The following is a 16,056-nucleotide window of genomic DNA, read 5'->3' as shown; positions in this document are numbered from 1 at the left end:
GGCAGGGGGTTCTGACCACAGGCCTGGCCCTTCTTGCCTGGATCCCACGGTGCCAGGAGTGGGTGAGAGTCTGGGGGTCCCTGCGGCCAGGGGGGACCCAGCCCCCCGCAGCCACAAGTGGGAAGGTGGCAGCTGCAGCCACCACCAGCCCAAGTGAGTTGGGCTTCTCCTCCGTCCTGCCCTGGGTTTTCCTGCCCTTTGCTGTTTCTCAAGGACCCCCCTGTGCTGCTGGGGCTCCCCCATGACCTGCCCCAGCCCACCCGTGGCTGCACAAACAGCCCTTCTGTAAAAATGCTTCATAAATGGCAGCAAATTCTCCCTGCCGCTGGACCGGGGCCAGGGCTCTGCTGGAAAATTGGCTGAAATGCGTGTTTTCCTCACAAATATTCCCTCCCCTCCCAAGCCGCTGGCAGCCTGGCTGTGCCACCGAGCCTTCTCCTCCTCCCCAGCTCCTCTGTGTTGGTGCTGCACATCCCTATCGCCCTCGCCAGGACGAGAGTCTGCTGAGAAGCAGAGACATCAGCAAGGGAAAAGATTGAGAAAAGTTAAATGGTGCTGCCCCTAGTTTAGATCTGAGCCACAGGCAGGGGAAGGGAGCACAGAAGGGATTAAAAAGCAATTTAATTTTTTTTTTTTTAATGTTTTCTTCCTGGAATCTATTTCAGGACCAGGGGTGATTCATAGTTTTGTGTTTCAGGCAGAGGGCAGATGGAAAGGCCTCCTGGGAGCCCGTCTCTGCAGGGCTGGCCTCCTGCCCAGGATGCTGTCCTCTCCCGGCCACTAACTCTCCCACAAAGGAGAAGGACAGGCACCAAGGGCAGCAGCAGGCAGCCACGCAGGCAGCGTGCCCACACACACCCTGCTGCCTGCCATGGCCTGGCCTGGCACAGCACTGACCCCCTTATCGACCCCCTCACCCAGACCCTTATGGACCCCTCGGGGTGCCCACCCTCCCCCTAAACCCTGGCTTGGCTTGGGAACTCTTGGCAAAGGGGACGCAGGGTGATGCCTCCCCTCCCAGCCTCACCTGCACTGCGCTGCCCGCACACCACAGCCCTGCAGTGCTCCAGCCCCATTCTGGGCTCCGAGATGTGGCCCGGGTGGGAGTGGGTTTTGCCGCGGCAGCTGGGATCTCCTTGTGCACCCACTGAGGGAACTGAACAAAAAAACCAGTCATGTCTCTGCAGCCCGTTTGAGAGGGGCTAGTGTGCGGGGAGGGCTGGGGCAGCTCTCAGGGCTGGCATCCCGGTGCGGCCATGCACCGGCTGGGAGCCCACGGGGTCCTTGTCCCAGGGAGGCAGGGGGCAGAGCAGCGACCACCGGGACTGGTGACACTGGGGCTGATGGTACCAGGGAATGGCATGGGGACTAATAGCGCTGGGGAGCAGGTGGGGCTGGGGAGATTGCAGCAGGGCCGATGGCCATGCAGGGACAGCTGGCACTGGGACAGCCCTGAGAGCACTTGCTGGGGAGCGCTGGGGCTGCTGAACCCCGGCACTACCTGCCCCAGGTGTGGGACCAGTGGGGGCTGCAGGCAGCCCCCACGCCGCCTCCTTCCTCCCTCGTTTCTCAGTGCCTCGCCGTGGCCCCCCTTGGCCTCTCCTCCCACCCTCCAGCACGGCCGCATTTTTCTGGGTTTGAGCTCATTCTTTCCACTCCCCTCTCTGCCGGCTGCCAACTTTCCACCCCGTGCCCCCCCCCCCCCCCCGCCGCCACCTCCTGCAGCAGGGAAATGCCGGCTGCAGCTGCGGGAGACACTGGCAGCAGGAAGGAGCCCCTGTCTCTGCTGTGCAGCCCCCAGCCCCAGTGTGGCCAATGCTGTGTGAACTGCAGCGTTGCATCCAGCGGCACCAGGAGCTGCTGTGGGGGGCTCCGGGACAGGGCCCTGGCAGAGCAGCCAGAGCCACGGCGAGGAGAGAGCAGCAATGCCACCGTCACCAACAGTTCGGGGAGGCACTGGGCAGCACAGAGCAAAACCCGAGTGGGCTTCCCCGTTCCCGGGGACAGAGCTGGCAGGGAAAAACCCTCACTGGGGTTTGCACCAGTGGAGAGACTGTTTTCCCACTGGGTTGCTGCCCCATCCCTGCTTCCCCTTTGCACCAGTGACCCCTTCTCTGGCTGCACGGTGCTGGCCGCGGCCAGTGGCTCCCCACGCTCGAGCCACAGAGCGAGTGGAAACTCCCGACCTGACCTAGGGAGGGAGGGCACTGCTGATCCTCCCTGGCGCTGGGCCTGGGGCCGCTGAGCAGGTTATCCCGTGGCGTCCCGGCTGCTTGCTGGCAGCACAGCCTAAAAACAACCGGCAGAGTCCACACAGCTCCAGCATCACCTCCCCGGGTGCCCGGGGTCACTTACTGCTTGCTGCAGCCAAGCACGTCCTTTCCCGGCTGTGCAGCCTGCAGCTGGTGCCACACTGCCCGGCTCCTGCCTCCCTGCCCTTCCCGGGGCAGCGGGAGCCACCAAGTGCCGGCTCCCTGCCCAGGCTCCCACGGTGCTTGGGGGCTGGAAAGCTGCACCTCAGTGGAGCTCAGCCCTTCCCAGAGGCTTCTCCAGAGCAGACTGGGAGCTGAGAGGTGCAGGGGGGCTGGGGGTTCTGCCGTCACAGGGGACAGTGCTGCGACCACTGGGTGAGAAATCAGTTTTTCCACTATGGGCAGCAACCAGAAGCTCTCCCTGCCCTGAGAGGTTTCAGCTGGTGAAGCTGGAGCCCACCAAAGCCTGGCTGGAGCAGGAGGCAGATCCTCTGCCCCAGCCGTGGGCAAGGAACCAGGACTGAATCCAGCCACGCGGCTCTGGGATGTGGCTCCCCATGGCAGGGACCCAGCAGAGACCAGCACCTCCCTGATGTGGTTTATTCTGCAGATGGAAGGTTTTCCCCATTGCACCAGTACAGAGACAGCAGAAAACTGTCTGAGAAGCACTGGTGCTAGGGAGACATGGCACAAAGCCCTGGCACAGAGGGGCTGGGAGTGCCAGGTGATGCTGCCGGTGCTCCCCCAACCCCTCTCCCTGGCCAGACTCAAGGATGCCCTCGAGGTGGACACCACTATGGTCCACTGCTGGTCCCTGCTGCCCTGCAAATGACAGGCACCATGAGTGGGACCTGCCATGCTTCTGGCAGCCTCCATCCCTGCAGGCAGTCCTGCAGTAGGGCACGGCCATCCCTCACCTCCCGCTCCCCAGGAGCGTTTGTAATCCAGGATTACACCACCCCAAGTGCAGGTGCCCATCCCACCCCCTGCTCCACGGGTGCAACCCAGGGACCTGGCTCCACTTGTCTCCCCTCCTGGAGGGGAAGTGGTCAGATCCAGAGCACCCCAGGCATCCCTCAACACCAGTTACAAGAGCTCCATGTCCTCAGCATCATTCCAGCCCCATCTGGGCTTTCCACAAAGCCACTGGTCATGCTGCTGGCAGAGAGGAGAGTCCCAGCCTGCGTGTGCGGAGGGATGGGAAAGCGGCGGCTCTCAGAGCACAGACAGGTCATGGCAGGACTTGGAACGGAATTTGAGGGCCACTTTGCTGCTGTTCCTGGCCACCAGCCTGTCGAGGAAGCGCCGGGCTCTCTTGGTGAGGCTCTCCTTGCGCTTCTGGCTGAGCACAGGGCGTGTGCAGGACTCTTTGCCCCCTTGGCGCAGGCGGATCTGCCGCACTACCCCCTCGAAGAGCTCAGCCACGTTGTGCTGCAAAGCTGCCGACGTCTCGATGAACTTGCAGTCGAACACCACGGCGCAGGCACGGCCCTCTGCAAGGAAAGGGCAGGGAGGGGGCACAGCCCCGCTGACACCCTGGGGGACTGGCACTGCTGCATGTGGGGCAGCAGCTGCACATCCACGGACGAGGGGCCAAACACAGGAGAAGCAGCTGGACAAGGAGCCCAGGTGCAGGGCCGCCCTGGGTGTCCTGACCAGCCAGACATCCCACTCCCCACCGCTCACCTTCAACAGAGACCTCGCGGCATCGCACCAGGTCGGTTTTATTCCCCACCAGGATGATGGGGATGTCCTCGGCCTGCCGTGCACGGCGCAGCTGGATGCGCAGCTCTGAGGCGCTCTCGAAGCTGCTCCGGTCGGTGATGGAGTAGACGATGACGTAGGCGTTCCCCACCTGCAGGCACTGGCTGCGGCACCAGCTCTCCTCACCCTGTCACCGCATGGGAAATGAGATGTCACTGCTCTGCAGGGGCCGCTGGCAGCCCTGCTGCTGCTGGGGGGAACAGCAGAGCACCCTAGCACTGATGGGACCTGCCAGCGTACCCCACCATATCATGGGCAGCAGGCATATGGGTCCCATTAAAAAAATGCAGATTAAAAGCTCGTGCTTTTGGGGGGTGTTTGAGAGTTTCCTCCTCTATCAGCAACAAACGGGTTGTGGGCTCAGCCTGGCTTGGGGGCCTGAGGTTGATCCAGCATTGTGGGTGCAGCACCCTGCATGAACCAGGCCCTGCTCCCTGCCGGCCAGGGTGGAATTAAGCAACAGTGGAAATAAAGGGCCACTGTGGGGGTGTTATGGTGCTGGGGCATCTCCAGAAGGCACAGCTGTGTGTGCCAAATGCAGCCCCAGCCCATGTGGGTGCTGTGCCTGCGTTCAGAGCCTGGGCACTGGCTCCATCCCTGCTCCTGGGGACCAGTCGCTGCCCTGTGGCACCCACAGGAACACAGAACCCCGGAGTGGAGGGAGGCAAAAGGGTGTTTCGGGGCAGGCAGTGACAGTGGTGCTGGCATTTCTGCCCAGGAGATGCCTTCATGTGCTGGGTGGAAGGAATGCCCTATGCCAGGCTCTCGGGGCTACTGCTCCGCCTGTTAAAGCGTGTGCCCTGGCTGGCAGCACTCACATGTGGATTTGCCCAGTCAGCGCCTTCAGCCCCATTCCCAAACCATTCCCATGCATTTCAAAGTGGACTGGCACCACACTCCTTCCACACAGCCCCTTGTCCTCCCCTCCTCGTGCGAGAGGGACCCTGTGCCCACACTGCTGCTGCTGTGCTCGCGGTGCCTCGGCATGAGAGCCCGCGCTGGCAAGAACACAGTGGGCAGCCTCCCATGCCGGGGAAAAGTGGGCAAAGAGCTGGTCAGAGATGGGACCCAGCACCTGGCTCACCCAGCATGTCCTCTACGCTGCAGCAAGGGCAGCGGTGGGCCCGGGACACAGCGAGGGAAGCCCCAGGGAGACCTTTGTGGCACTCAGAGGCCCCGAAGCTGTGGCCGTGCCCGTACAATGTCTCGTATGTCCCAGCTCACCCGGCCCCGCTGGCACCGTGGGATCCCCGGTGGCTGCTCCGGCTCCCAGGTGTCCATCACCAGCAGCGTGGTCTCCTCACCATCCACGCAGAGCGTGCGCTCATACACGGCCTCTGCAAGAGAGCGGGAGAGCCCGGTTGGCACGGCACAGCCCAGGCTGGAACACGGTGCTGGCACCGGGCTCCTCTCCGCCTCGCACGCGGGTTTCTCCCATCACGGGGCCGGACACACCACACCGCCGTGTCCTCCAGGCCCCCGGTGGGTGACCCTCAGAGGGGCCCCGAGCAGCACCCCCGCCAGGCACCCACCTCTGTGCTGCTCCAGCGGGTCCCGCTCCTGGACACCGGCGAAGAGGTTGACCAGGCTGGTCTTGCCCACGCCGGGGTCGCCCAGCAGCACCACGCGGTACCGGGGCTCGCCGGGCCCAGAGGAGCCCGAGGACTCGGAGGACCAGCTGCCCCGGGGTGCCGCGGTCCTGCCGCCGGGCTCGGAGGCGGACTGGCCAAGCTGGGGGTGGCGGGGCTCGCCCCCCAACGGGGCACCCGGTAGCCCCGGCCGCGGGAGGGGGGTGCTGGCCCTCCGCCGCAGCGGGCTCCTGCTCCCGCGCTGCGTGTTCAGGGTCATCGGCGGCACCGAGGGCAGCGGGAGGCGCCCCCAGGGCCCCCGGCCGCGCCGCTCCCGGGGCCCGTCTGAGGCAGCAGCAGCTCAGACACAACTTTCCCCGGGACAAGCTGGCTGCTGCCCGGCCCCGGTGCTTTAAACCCCGGGAGGTGGAGCCCCCTCGCCGCGGCCAGTCCCTCCCCCGCCGGGCACACCCCCGCCCGCACCGGCCCCGGCCGCCCTGCCCGGGCCCCGCAGGGTTCCCTGTGCCAGGGAACGGGAGTTCCCCCGGGGCGCGTCCCCTCGGTCCCCAGGAGCAGCCGGGGCGGGAGAGCGGCGGTGGCACCGGGCGGGATGCGCTGCCGCGGGCTCCGCCGCCTTCCCGTCCTGCGTGGGGCAGGTCCCCAGGGGACCCGGTGTCCCGGGGCCGGCTCGGCTCCATCTCGCGGCTGCGGGGGGCAGCGCAGGGCTCCGCCGCTTCGCCAAGTAAGGAGCGAGCTGAGCGCGGGCCGGTCCTGCTCGGTGCACGGTCCTTTGCCGGGACCGCGGAGCCCTGCTCGGCCGGCGCCACGGGGGACCGGCGCCAAGAGCCGGTGGTGGAAGCCGTGGCCGGAGCTCGCTGAGCACCGGCAGGAGCAGAAGCTGGTTTTGTTTGAACTCATCGGTTGACTCAGACCTGCTCCAGTGCTGCAGCACTGCACCGAAGTGCCCAGCACTGGTCTGACCCCACACTGGGACACTAGTCTGGCCCATACTGGGATGCGCTGGCAGAGTGTCGTGGCACCAGGGCCATCCCAAGAACCCCTCATGGTCAGAGCACAGCTATTGGGAGGTCCTTTTAAGCTTCATCCCCTCCGGTGTTACCGATACAGCACCAAGGGGCACGGCTGCACGTGGGGGAGGGCTGGCGATGGCTCCCTGATAGCTGTAGCCGTGGGGCTTGCCCCATGTGCCCTCCCAGGGCCTGCAGCCTGTGAGCGCAGCTCAGCCCATGCCGGTAACACCTTTACTGGACCACATAACCCATCAGCAAGATGCCCAGGAGGCTGAGCAGAGCTGGGATGGAGAAGCTGCTGACAGCAAAGGAGGCACTTTGTGGCTCAGCACCTCACCTGAGCCTGGCCGCACTCTGCACTGGGCGAGGGGCCTGCAAGAAGAGCCTGGCCAAGCATCAGATGAGTACATCTCCTTGGGGGGGATGCTGGGGACCGCCTCGGTATCTGGCATGTGCCTGAGAGAGAGGGCAGTTAGGAGGGACAAAGCAAAGGGTGGGAATAAGTGCCATACTTCAGCTAGTTTGGTGAGATGAGGAGGAGAAGCTCCTGCATGGGCAAGGCAGGAGGTGGGTGACTGCTTGGGTGCTCTGTGTGGCACACTCAGGGTTTGGAGGTGTCTTGTCCCCTGTACAGCAGCCCCATCACCAGAGGGCATAAGATGGGTGATAGCTGTGCTACCTTCTCTGGATCCCCAGATATGCCTATCCCAGATGGTTTTTGTAGATGAATGAAGCTGGGTTAATTAGCATTGATAATATACAACTGTGGGTTGGCCGATGTAGATAAGGTGCAGGTGTGGCTGGTTGAGAGCCAATGAAGAGAGAGCAGCTGAGGATGAAGCAGAGAGAGGAAAAAGCAAGAGGAGAGACAACACGTGCCCTAGGTGAGGAGAGGAGAGGAGAAGAGAAGGCAGGAGAGGGATGTATGAAGAGTATATTGGTAGGAGATGGTAAAAAGCCTTGTTGTAGCTAGCTAGTTTGGAGAGTGCTTCAACAGGTTTTAAGTGGGGAGGGTGCAGATACTTATTCTGGGACACAAGCAGCAGCTGGGGCGAGCAGGGGCAAAACTACTTTAAAACCAGAGGAGGGCTGTTGTGTGCAGCTCCTGTTCAACCTGAACCAGAGCCCAGCCTGACCTCCAGCTTACTGCAGCGCACTCTGGCTTTTCGGTTCAGCCGTCATGGTCTAGCCCAGCCACTAACCACTCTGCCTACAAAAGAAATTAGCTCCAAGCCTGCACCCTGCCATTAGATCACGCTTGCCACAAAGCCCCTCTGCAAGGCAGGCTCGGTGCTCGCAGGCCTTCCCAGAGAGGCACAGCCAGATAAAACCTCCAGGGCTCTGAGGGAGAAGGAATGAAATTAGCTGCCCCTCACTGTCCATCCTGAAAGACAAACAGAAGTGCAGGCAGCCTGTTGGAGCAGCTAGGTACATCTGCTTTCTCGCAGAGAGAAGACAAGCACAGCGGGCTGGGCTTGCTCAGAGCTGAGCTCATCCATCTCCGTCTCAGCCCAGGACAAACTGTGCGTCCAGAGTGCCCCCAGCGCAGGGCCTGAAGTTGGTGAAATGCTCCTGGGGCCCCTTGAAGCAAGAGGATTTGTAAAGAGGGGAAGCTGAAATGCAGATGGGAATGGATACGCAGGGGGCTACAGCTCCTCCAGGGTTCCAGGGGTTGCCAGCAACACACAGGGACCCAAGGAGGGCCAGCAAGAGTCCTGCACTCCCACGCACCCTTACACTCCCAGGCTGAGCGCAGCTCACTTCTGATTTTACTCTTTCAGGAAGCAAATCCAGTGCCTGGAACCAATAGGTTAATCAGAAACGAAGGGCTGGTGAAGTAGTGTGAAAAGTTGCAAGGAGGTCAGTGGGAAAGGGCTGAGGGATGGCGAAGAGGGCTCTGGCACGGGCTCCCGCCTGTCAGGGCGGGTAAGCACCAAATGCCTGACTTGTGATGTTACAGAAACTTTCCACTTGGGCCTTCCTGCTATTTTTAACTCTTTTTCCCAGCCACCCTCAGTAACCCCAGCCACTATTGAGGCTAATTAATTCCCTTTTATTTATCATTTTTTATCAGAAAAAAAAAATTAAGTTGCTGTAATCCATCATACAGCTGCCCACCTCCCCCTGCAACCTCCTGATATGTTCTAGGCTTTCTCCCTGCTTTGGCTCGTGCCCCCACAGCACTGCAGCTGTACCTGGCTTCCAGCTAAACCCCAGGCCCTGGAGCGGGGCATTCCAGCTCCTCTTGTCACCTGCACCATCGCTGGTTTGCTGGGTGAATGTCTGCTCATCCCAAGGGATGATATTTTCATGCAAAATAACCCCTGCGTGCACGAGAGGCGCGAAGGAGGCGAGGGGCTGGCCCACACCTGCAGCGGTGGGAAGGAATGACTGTTAACAGACATCTCTCTGCCAAGAACAATTTATATAGGCAGTTGCTGTAAATAAATGCACATATGCGTGCTGTTCTGCACACAGCTACAGGTTTCGGACTACAGCATACCGGAAATTTAAACACATTTGATCCATTTTTTCTCAGGTTTTGTGATTTTTTGTGATTTATCCTGCTCTGGGCAGGACCCCGCTGCCGTGGGACAAGGGGCAGCATCACACCTTCAGCCTGCGTGGGTTTGGTGGAAAACAGCCTGTCACAGCTGGCTGTTGGTATGCTTCAGCCCACAGACTCAGCCTGTCTGGGTCTGTCCCTGGGGAGAGCCCAGTATTCCTGTGATCGAGCTGGTAGGGCCTTCTTCCCATCAATGCTAAGTGAGGAGTCACCTTACGCTTTGTAATTCTTACATCCAGTATCAGCACAGCGCACATGGGTAAGCAGGAGTGGGGATTACCCACAGCCTCCACTCAGGACGTAATTAGCTACCAGAGAACTGGGGCAGGGAAACAGCAGTGAGAAAGATAACAAAGGTTTACTTTTTTGCTGCCAGCCAATGCTGACAACATTTTTTTACGTATTAGGGAAATGTCTGCCCATCTTGGTTCTCATAGAACATTGGTGCCATTTCATACAACCAAGGCGGCTCTAGATGGGCAGGACCTACCTTGACAAGGATGCTCCTCGCAAGCCTGCCCCTTGCCCTCAGTTTTGTTTCCCAACTGCAAAGCGAAAACAACAATAAAGTAAGTTAGTGTAGGCACAAGGGCCTTGAAAAGCTCTGCTGGTGCCGACCATCCCCAGCTGCAGCCACTAACAATCTCCACTTGCAGGCTGCACAAAGGGAAGGGACAGGATGAGACCAAGGATTGGTATCAGTTGTGGCTAGCTCCTAGCTGCTCTTAGGTGAGACCATGAGACCCTGCAACCGTCTTCCCAAGCAAAACCCAGCATTAGCTGTGGGTTTATAGCTCAGGCTGGGTGTAGGTTTAGCCATGATGTCTGTGGAAATGATGGGGTAGGGTTATTAGCGCTCAGTGCCAAAGACTCTGCAGGCCAAGGCCACAGAAAAAGAACGATGCACGTTCACTGGCCAGCCTTACTTAGGTCTGCAGAAAAGAACGTCAGCAAAGATCAGCTCTCTTGGGTCTCTTGCACTCTGGTGAAGTGTCTGGATGCTTCTCTTCAGCTCACCAATCTCCTCCTCCAGGTCCTTAATAATCTGAATGAATGACGTTTCTAAGAGTTCTTTACTTTGCAATAGAAGCAGAAATTAAAGTTTTAAAGATTTTGCAAACAGCAGAGCTAGAAAACATCCCTCATGCAAGTAAGGCCTTAACAGGCTCCCTGAAACACCTGCTGGACTGCTCGTCCTCAGGATGTCCTAACTGTCCACTGGGCTCCAGTGAAAATGGAAGGCAACGTACCCCACTAAGGCAGACAAAATCCTCATGAAGGGCAAAGGCTGAGGGTGGCTGGCTCTGGCTGGTTCTTACCCAGCTTGCTCACCTCCCTTTGCCTCAGTAGTTCATGTTGCAGACTGTAGTTGTTTATCACCATCTGCTTTGGGCCACCCTGGTGCAGCAACATCTCCTGTGTGGGTGAAGAGAAGAAAATCTTCTGAAGAAACTCCACGCTAACCACCAGCGTGAAGCCCTGATGCTGCCAGATGTCAATGCAGCCATGTCCAGATGCATCACTCATCAAGAAAATGATTTCTGCTCAAACCAGGTTTGGGTTCTAGCTCTAGAAAGAGACTGGTTTTGAGATCACATTGTGTTGATCATGGGACAAGACTGAGGAACTCAAGAGATCATTTTCCCAGGGAAAGGTTATTAATATTACTTGGGTAACTTACGTTGCCTGTGCTTACAAATTCAGCTGTAAAAGGGCACGGCAGTTCTGCATCATAGCAGGCTGTAAATGGAGTCAGTAATTAATATTTTCTTAGTGCTCTCAAGCTGCTAACGCATGAAAAGTGCTAAGCACATCATGCAAGCCGGAACTGTGCAATAGGAGTTTCTCCTATTTTGGGAAGAATGACAGCAGTCCCTGCTCTGTAGTGCTGCATATAGTTTAATTTCCTCATTAATTTATTACAAACATATGTGTGCTACCACAGTGGTGTCACAGCCAATTAGCAAAGCAGCTACCTAAATAATGTAATAAAACAGGGACCATAAAAGCAGGGTGAATGTTGGGTCACGGTGCACTCGCCTCCATGCGGCAAACTCTCAGGAGTAAGCCTGAGACTGTTTCAACACATCAGACTACAGCAGAAACTCAGAAGTGCTCCTTGTGTACCCTCCCAGCTTGACAAACAGCTCCAGCACAGCATCAGGAGGGGAGCAGCAATGCCCTGTTACTCTCTGGGTGTTGGCTGTGCCATGCTATTGCTAACGGGCAATGTGTGGCAGCCCCTGCCCTGTCTCCCAGCAACTGATCTCCCTTGCTGGAACATCATGTGAACTCCACAAATCTCCATGACTTTCTGTAATAGCACCTCTTGTTCCGCCCATGCCTTCTCTTCCAGTTCCTCCAAGATGGCCTTCCCCATTTCTTCTGCCTTGTCTGTCTCCTCCTGAGGACAGCAGGAAGCGGTGCACAGAAACAACAGGAGCATTAGGCAAGATAACTACGGTGTTCCTTCAACCCCTGCCCTCTCCTTCCTCCCTGGCAATGCTGCAGGCAGGGAAGGAGAGGTCCCTGCATCTGCTGCTGCTCCTTCAGGTTCTGGATGCTGTGCTGCAGAAAGACTGTCTGGACAGCTTGTTCCAGATGCTGTCCATTGATGTAGGTCCACAGGATGTCCTGGAGAACCTGCACTTTTGATGTGACTTCATCCAGCTGCTGCTGGAGCTCTGACTGAAAATCAAAACAGAAAATCTCAACCCAGGGGTTTCAGAGCTTTGCTTCTTCACTGAGCCAAGGAGTCTGTCCTGCATTTGCCTGAGCCCTTCTTTCTACAGAGATTACACACCCTGAGGGAAGTGGCAATGGCCACCCCGAGTCAGACCACCTTGACCAGATCCTGCCCCAACAGGACGTACGTATGGCTGCCAAGGAGGCGATTCTTCCTATGCCCCTGAGCAGAGGCTGCCACCTGTCACAGGGCTCTCTCCCTCCTGACAGGCTGACAGGAAGATCATCCCCACAGAGCAAACAAGATTAATTTTCAGAAATGGAATTGTTTGACATTCAGAAGATCAACACAGTGTTTTTAACCTAGTAAGATGGAAAGCGAAGGTAATATGATCCTATAGACTGCATTTCACAGTAATGTGAGCAACTCACTTCCCAGATTCTTTTCCACTGTTTTTTCCATTTCCTGGAGCTCTGCCCTTGCTGTATCCAGCTGGTTCTGATTGAAGGTCTGCACCATTGCTTTCACCCTCTGCATGGGGAGAAATCCACCGCTTATTCCACAGAGCTCTGAAACGTCCCCCTGCACCATCCCTGACTGTGCTCTTGGGTGCTGCTGCTTGCATTAGCAGCACAGAGGGATCTGCCGCTGTGGCTGGTGCCAGTTCATGCACAGGAGCTGCTCTAGGAAGCAGGAGCCAGCTGGAGCCAAGGACATCATGGAGGGATGGATTTGGGCCATTACAGGGGTGACTACTGTTGCTTGGGTCAGTTACAGTCAAAGTGCTCTCATAGCTTTAAAGCATGGTCACAGGATCTTTGGGCACCGGGGAGCTCCCCCCAGGACTGGGGATGCCCCAGTCACACACTGTGCAGTGGAAGGGGCCAGGCAGCGCCTGACCCTTCTGCAGTACTAATGAGTAATGGGAAGTTCTCCATTCTGTTAAATTGGGTCTGTCGGTCAGCCCTAAAGCCTCACCTGAACTACTTCATACTGCTGCAGCAGGCTCCTGGCTTGCTTGGCAGTGCTGTTGTCAGTGTGCTGGATGTCCTTGATTAGCTGGTAGTTGGTCTCTGCCAGGTGGGTGCTAAGCTGCCTCAGCTCCTCAATGGTGTTTTTCTTCAGATTAATCAGATTCTACAGGAAATTGTGAATTATAGTGTTGGAGACTCCACCAGTCCACCTGCCCCAAGTTTTCTTACCATCGTCTGCCATCCCCAGGACGTTCCCATCCCAGGGTAAGGCACTCTGACTTCCCCCATAGAGCACACCCCTGCTCCCATGTTCCTTACTACCAGCTGCACGGTCACCATGTTTTACAACCATCTTTCACCTACTAAAAAGCTGTGGTAGTGTCCTCCACCTCAACTCTTTGCTAGACTGAGTAAATCTGATACCAACAGTCTTTTCTAACAGGTCACATTTCCTAAATCTCATCCCTCCTGCTGCTACAGTCTGGACTCTCTCTTGGTTTCTCTTAATTTTTCTTGATAGACAATATCAAGGATAGATTTCACCAGCATTAAGCAGAGCAGCATAATTACCTCCAGTGTATTAATAAATAAACACATGCCATTTTGCAAGAACAAGTCAGGCTGCTAGAATTTCCTCCATAAAGGCAGCTGGGGTAACTGCATGGATTTGCAACCTGCATCCCAGCACTGGGTATCTGTGGCATGTACTGTGGTAATTTTGATCTCTTCCAAGGTTTTAGCTAATTCAGCCTTCTGAAGAGCTGATTTCCTCTGAGTAGAACTTCTGTATTTCTCTTGGGATGATGTCTCTGAAGGCAAGGGTGGTTTTCTACTTGGCATAAATGCAACTAGTAAAACAAAAAAATACCCACCCAAAACAAAAAAGAAAAAGGCCTGTGCTTATTTCACAGCCCAGTTTCAACACCTTACATCTAGTCTCTCTTATCATATGCGGCTGAGGGAAATATAATGAACAACTGAGAGACTGAATTCAAACCTTCCACAGCGCCAGCAAAAGCTGCTCACAGTTCCAGCCCAGGAGCCCAGCCTACAGAGCACTCCCTGGCCTTTGCTAGTTCTCCCTCTTTATTCTCAGCATTTCACCTTGGGTAATTTGCTTTTTGTGTTTTTTGCTGAATGTCTCCCTGCAGAAAGCACTGGGTTAATGCAGAAGTGGCACCGGTGGGCCAGGGCAGCAGGGTGGTGTATCAGGGAATCTCTCCCAGCCTGGCTTGTTCTCCCCTTTCTTCTTGTCCTCATCAGTGAGCGGTGGCCAAGTCATCCTGTGGGCTGGAGATTTCCTTTCCTCTGCTCCTGCCTTCTGCCATTTGCTGTAATCCTAAACTCAGCACAACAGTTAGCACAGAAAAGCCGGGGCATCAGAGGAAGCTGGTGAGCAGAGACCTCTCTGAACTGACCCACAGTTCCAGCTCCCCTCCGCAGCTCCTCTGGGGCTCCCAGGTGCCCCTTTACCGGCCTGGAGCAGCCAGTTTCCAGGCCTGGTTGAGAGACACTGCAAGTGTCATAAACCCCATAGGAACAGGAGTCTTACTATTCTCTTGAACTCTTCCACAATACTGGGGAGCGGGCCCTGTGCATCCATCTCCAGGCAGGCTCTGGAAGGCAAAAGTGTAACGCCACTGAAGCCGCTGAGCCCCGCAGTGCTGCCTGTCCCCAGGGATAAGCCCCTGTGGGTCCAAAGTCTGAGCAGAGCCAGGGACACTCCTGGGTTATTGTATCTTAGTGAGCCCCATCGTCACCTACCCCCCCTGCCTCACTGGGGAGCTCCCTAGCTATCCTCTTAGCCCGCCGGCGAGCCCCCCTCCCCACCCCAGGCCCACCGGGGACTCCTCCTGCCTGTCCCCTACGGGGACACTCCCCGGCCCACTCCTTTGTCCTCCTGGGAGCCCCTCACCCACCCGGGAGCCCACTTCGCCGTGGCCCCCCGCCATCCTCCTGCGCCCCGGGGTTCCCCCGGTACCCCACGGCCCCCGCGGATGCCCCGTACCCCGCAGATGCCCCGTTTCCCGGCCCCGTCCCGGTCTCCATGGCGACAGCAGGCGGAGCGGAGCGGGGCCCGCGCCCAGGGAAGAGCGCCCCCTGCCGGATGTGCACGGCAGGAGCCCGGCGGCAGAGGCACGGGTTCGCACCGGGAAGGGATCAGCCGGGAAGGGATCCACGGGGGCGGGATCTGGGTGCCCGGGCCTGGTGGGAGCCGGGCCAGACCGGAGAGCCCTGCGGGACGGGGACTCGGCTGCTGAGGGAGAGCAGAGCCCGCGGCGGTAGCACCGAGCGAGGCCTGGAGAGCCCAGCGCAGGGCGGGCCAGGCACAGCGTGGCGGTGAGCACGGGGCAGCCGCCTCAGGGCCCCGCAGAGCCCTTCCGCGGCACCGGCGTTCCCGGGCTAACGTGCACGCAGCCGGCCCCGCCCGGGGGGCCAGGGGCAATGGCCGGGCAGGTGCACGGTGCCAGGGTCAGACGGTGACAATGGCTCCCCACTGCCTCCGTGCAAGGCCCAGCATGACAGGGAAGCCGCGGTAGAGGGTTGTGTGTTGGTTCCCGGGCAGCGGGGCTCAGGGTGGGTGTGGGCAGAGCCCTGGGGTGCAGGGCAGGCCGCGGTGCCCAGCGTAGGCGCTAGTGCAGTCCCCGGTTCCACGCGTGGGCCGTGATGCCCAGCATGGGCCATGGTGCCCAGTGTAGGCTGAGGTTCCCAGTGTGGGCCGCGATGCCTGGCAGAATCCCCGTAGCCTGGGCCCGGCCGGGATGCTGGGCATGGGCCGCGGTGCCAGGCGTGGGCCACGGTGCCCGGTGTGGGCCGCGGTGCCCGGTGTGGCCCTGATGCCTGGTGGAGTCCCCGGTGCCCGGCGTGGGCTGTAGTGCCCGGAGCTGGCGGCGGTGCCCGGTGTGGGCCGAGGTGCCCGGTGTAGCCCGCGATGCTTGGTTGAGTCCCCGGTGCCCGGTGTGGACCGCCGTACCCGGTGTAGGCCGTGCTCGGGCCCCTGTTACCACAGCAACTGGCGGCGGCGGCGCAGCCAATGGGCGCGCGCCCTGCGGCGGGCCCGCGCGCCACGGCGGCAGCCAATGGGCGCGGCCCCTGGCGAGCAGCCCGCGGTCTCCGGGGCAACAGGTCCGCCGCCGCCGCGCCATTGGTGCCGCCCGCAGCCCCGCCGAGGGGGCGGGGTCTGGCGGGAGGGGCGGGGTCTGGCGGGGCTGCGC

The 16,056-nt window shown here is 59.0% G+C and overlaps 2 protein-coding genes across 2 annotated transcripts; both read right to left on the bottom strand.

Moving 5' to 3' along the window:
- Window positions 1-2,838: 2,838 nt before the first annotated feature.
- REM1 (RRAD and GEM like GTPase 1) lies at window positions 2,839-5,991 on the bottom strand. The gene is made up of 4 exons (XM_080404366.1): window positions 5,549-5,991; window positions 5,241-5,353; window positions 3,939-4,143; window positions 2,839-3,745 (listed from the first exon to the last, which is right to left on the bottom strand). Exons 1-4 carry the CDS (start codon window positions 5,862-5,864, stop codon window positions 3,468-3,470), a joined length of 912 nt encoding a protein of 303 aa, XP_080260492.1. The 5' UTR covers window positions 5,865-5,991; the 3' UTR covers window positions 2,839-3,467.
- A 1,278-nt stretch (window positions 5,992-7,269) lies between these two features.
- LOC308070453 (uncharacterized protein C20orf96) lies at window positions 7,270-15,249 on the bottom strand. The gene is given in 10 exon segments (XM_080404380.1): window positions 7,270-10,226; window positions 10,514-10,597; window positions 11,484-11,641; window positions 11,644-11,865; window positions 12,299-12,398; window positions 12,846-13,004; window positions 13,550-13,689; window positions 14,069-14,180; window positions 14,394-14,457; window positions 14,850-15,249. Coding segments are annotated over 10 exon segments (1,203 nt in total). The 5' UTR covers window positions 14,891-15,249; the 3' UTR covers window positions 7,270-10,103.
- Between the last annotated feature and the right edge of the window lie 807 nt (window positions 15,250-16,056).

Source organism: Falco punctatus (assembly GCF_963210335.1).
Source record: "Falco punctatus genome assembly, chromosome: 10".
NCBI lineage: Eukaryota > Metazoa > Chordata > Aves > Falconiformes > Falconidae > Falco > Falco punctatus.
Note: the sequence above shows the minus strand (reverse complement) of the source record. Positions and strands in the feature narration are given on the sequence as shown.

Coding starts and splice junctions, on each gene's coding strand:
- REM1 (XM_080404366.1), bottom strand. CDS start 5,864: ATGACCCTGAACACGCAGCGCGGGAGCAGGAGCCCGCTGCGGCGGAGG. Junction 4,144..5,240: donor CACGGTGCCAGCGGGGCCGG/GTGAGCTGGGAC, acceptor ATGCGGTGACAG/GGTGAGGAGAGCTGGTGCCG. Junction 3,746..3,938: donor CCGCGAGGTCTCTGTTGAAG/GTGAGCGGTGGG, acceptor CTTTCCTTGCAG/AGGGCCGTGCCTGCGCCGTG.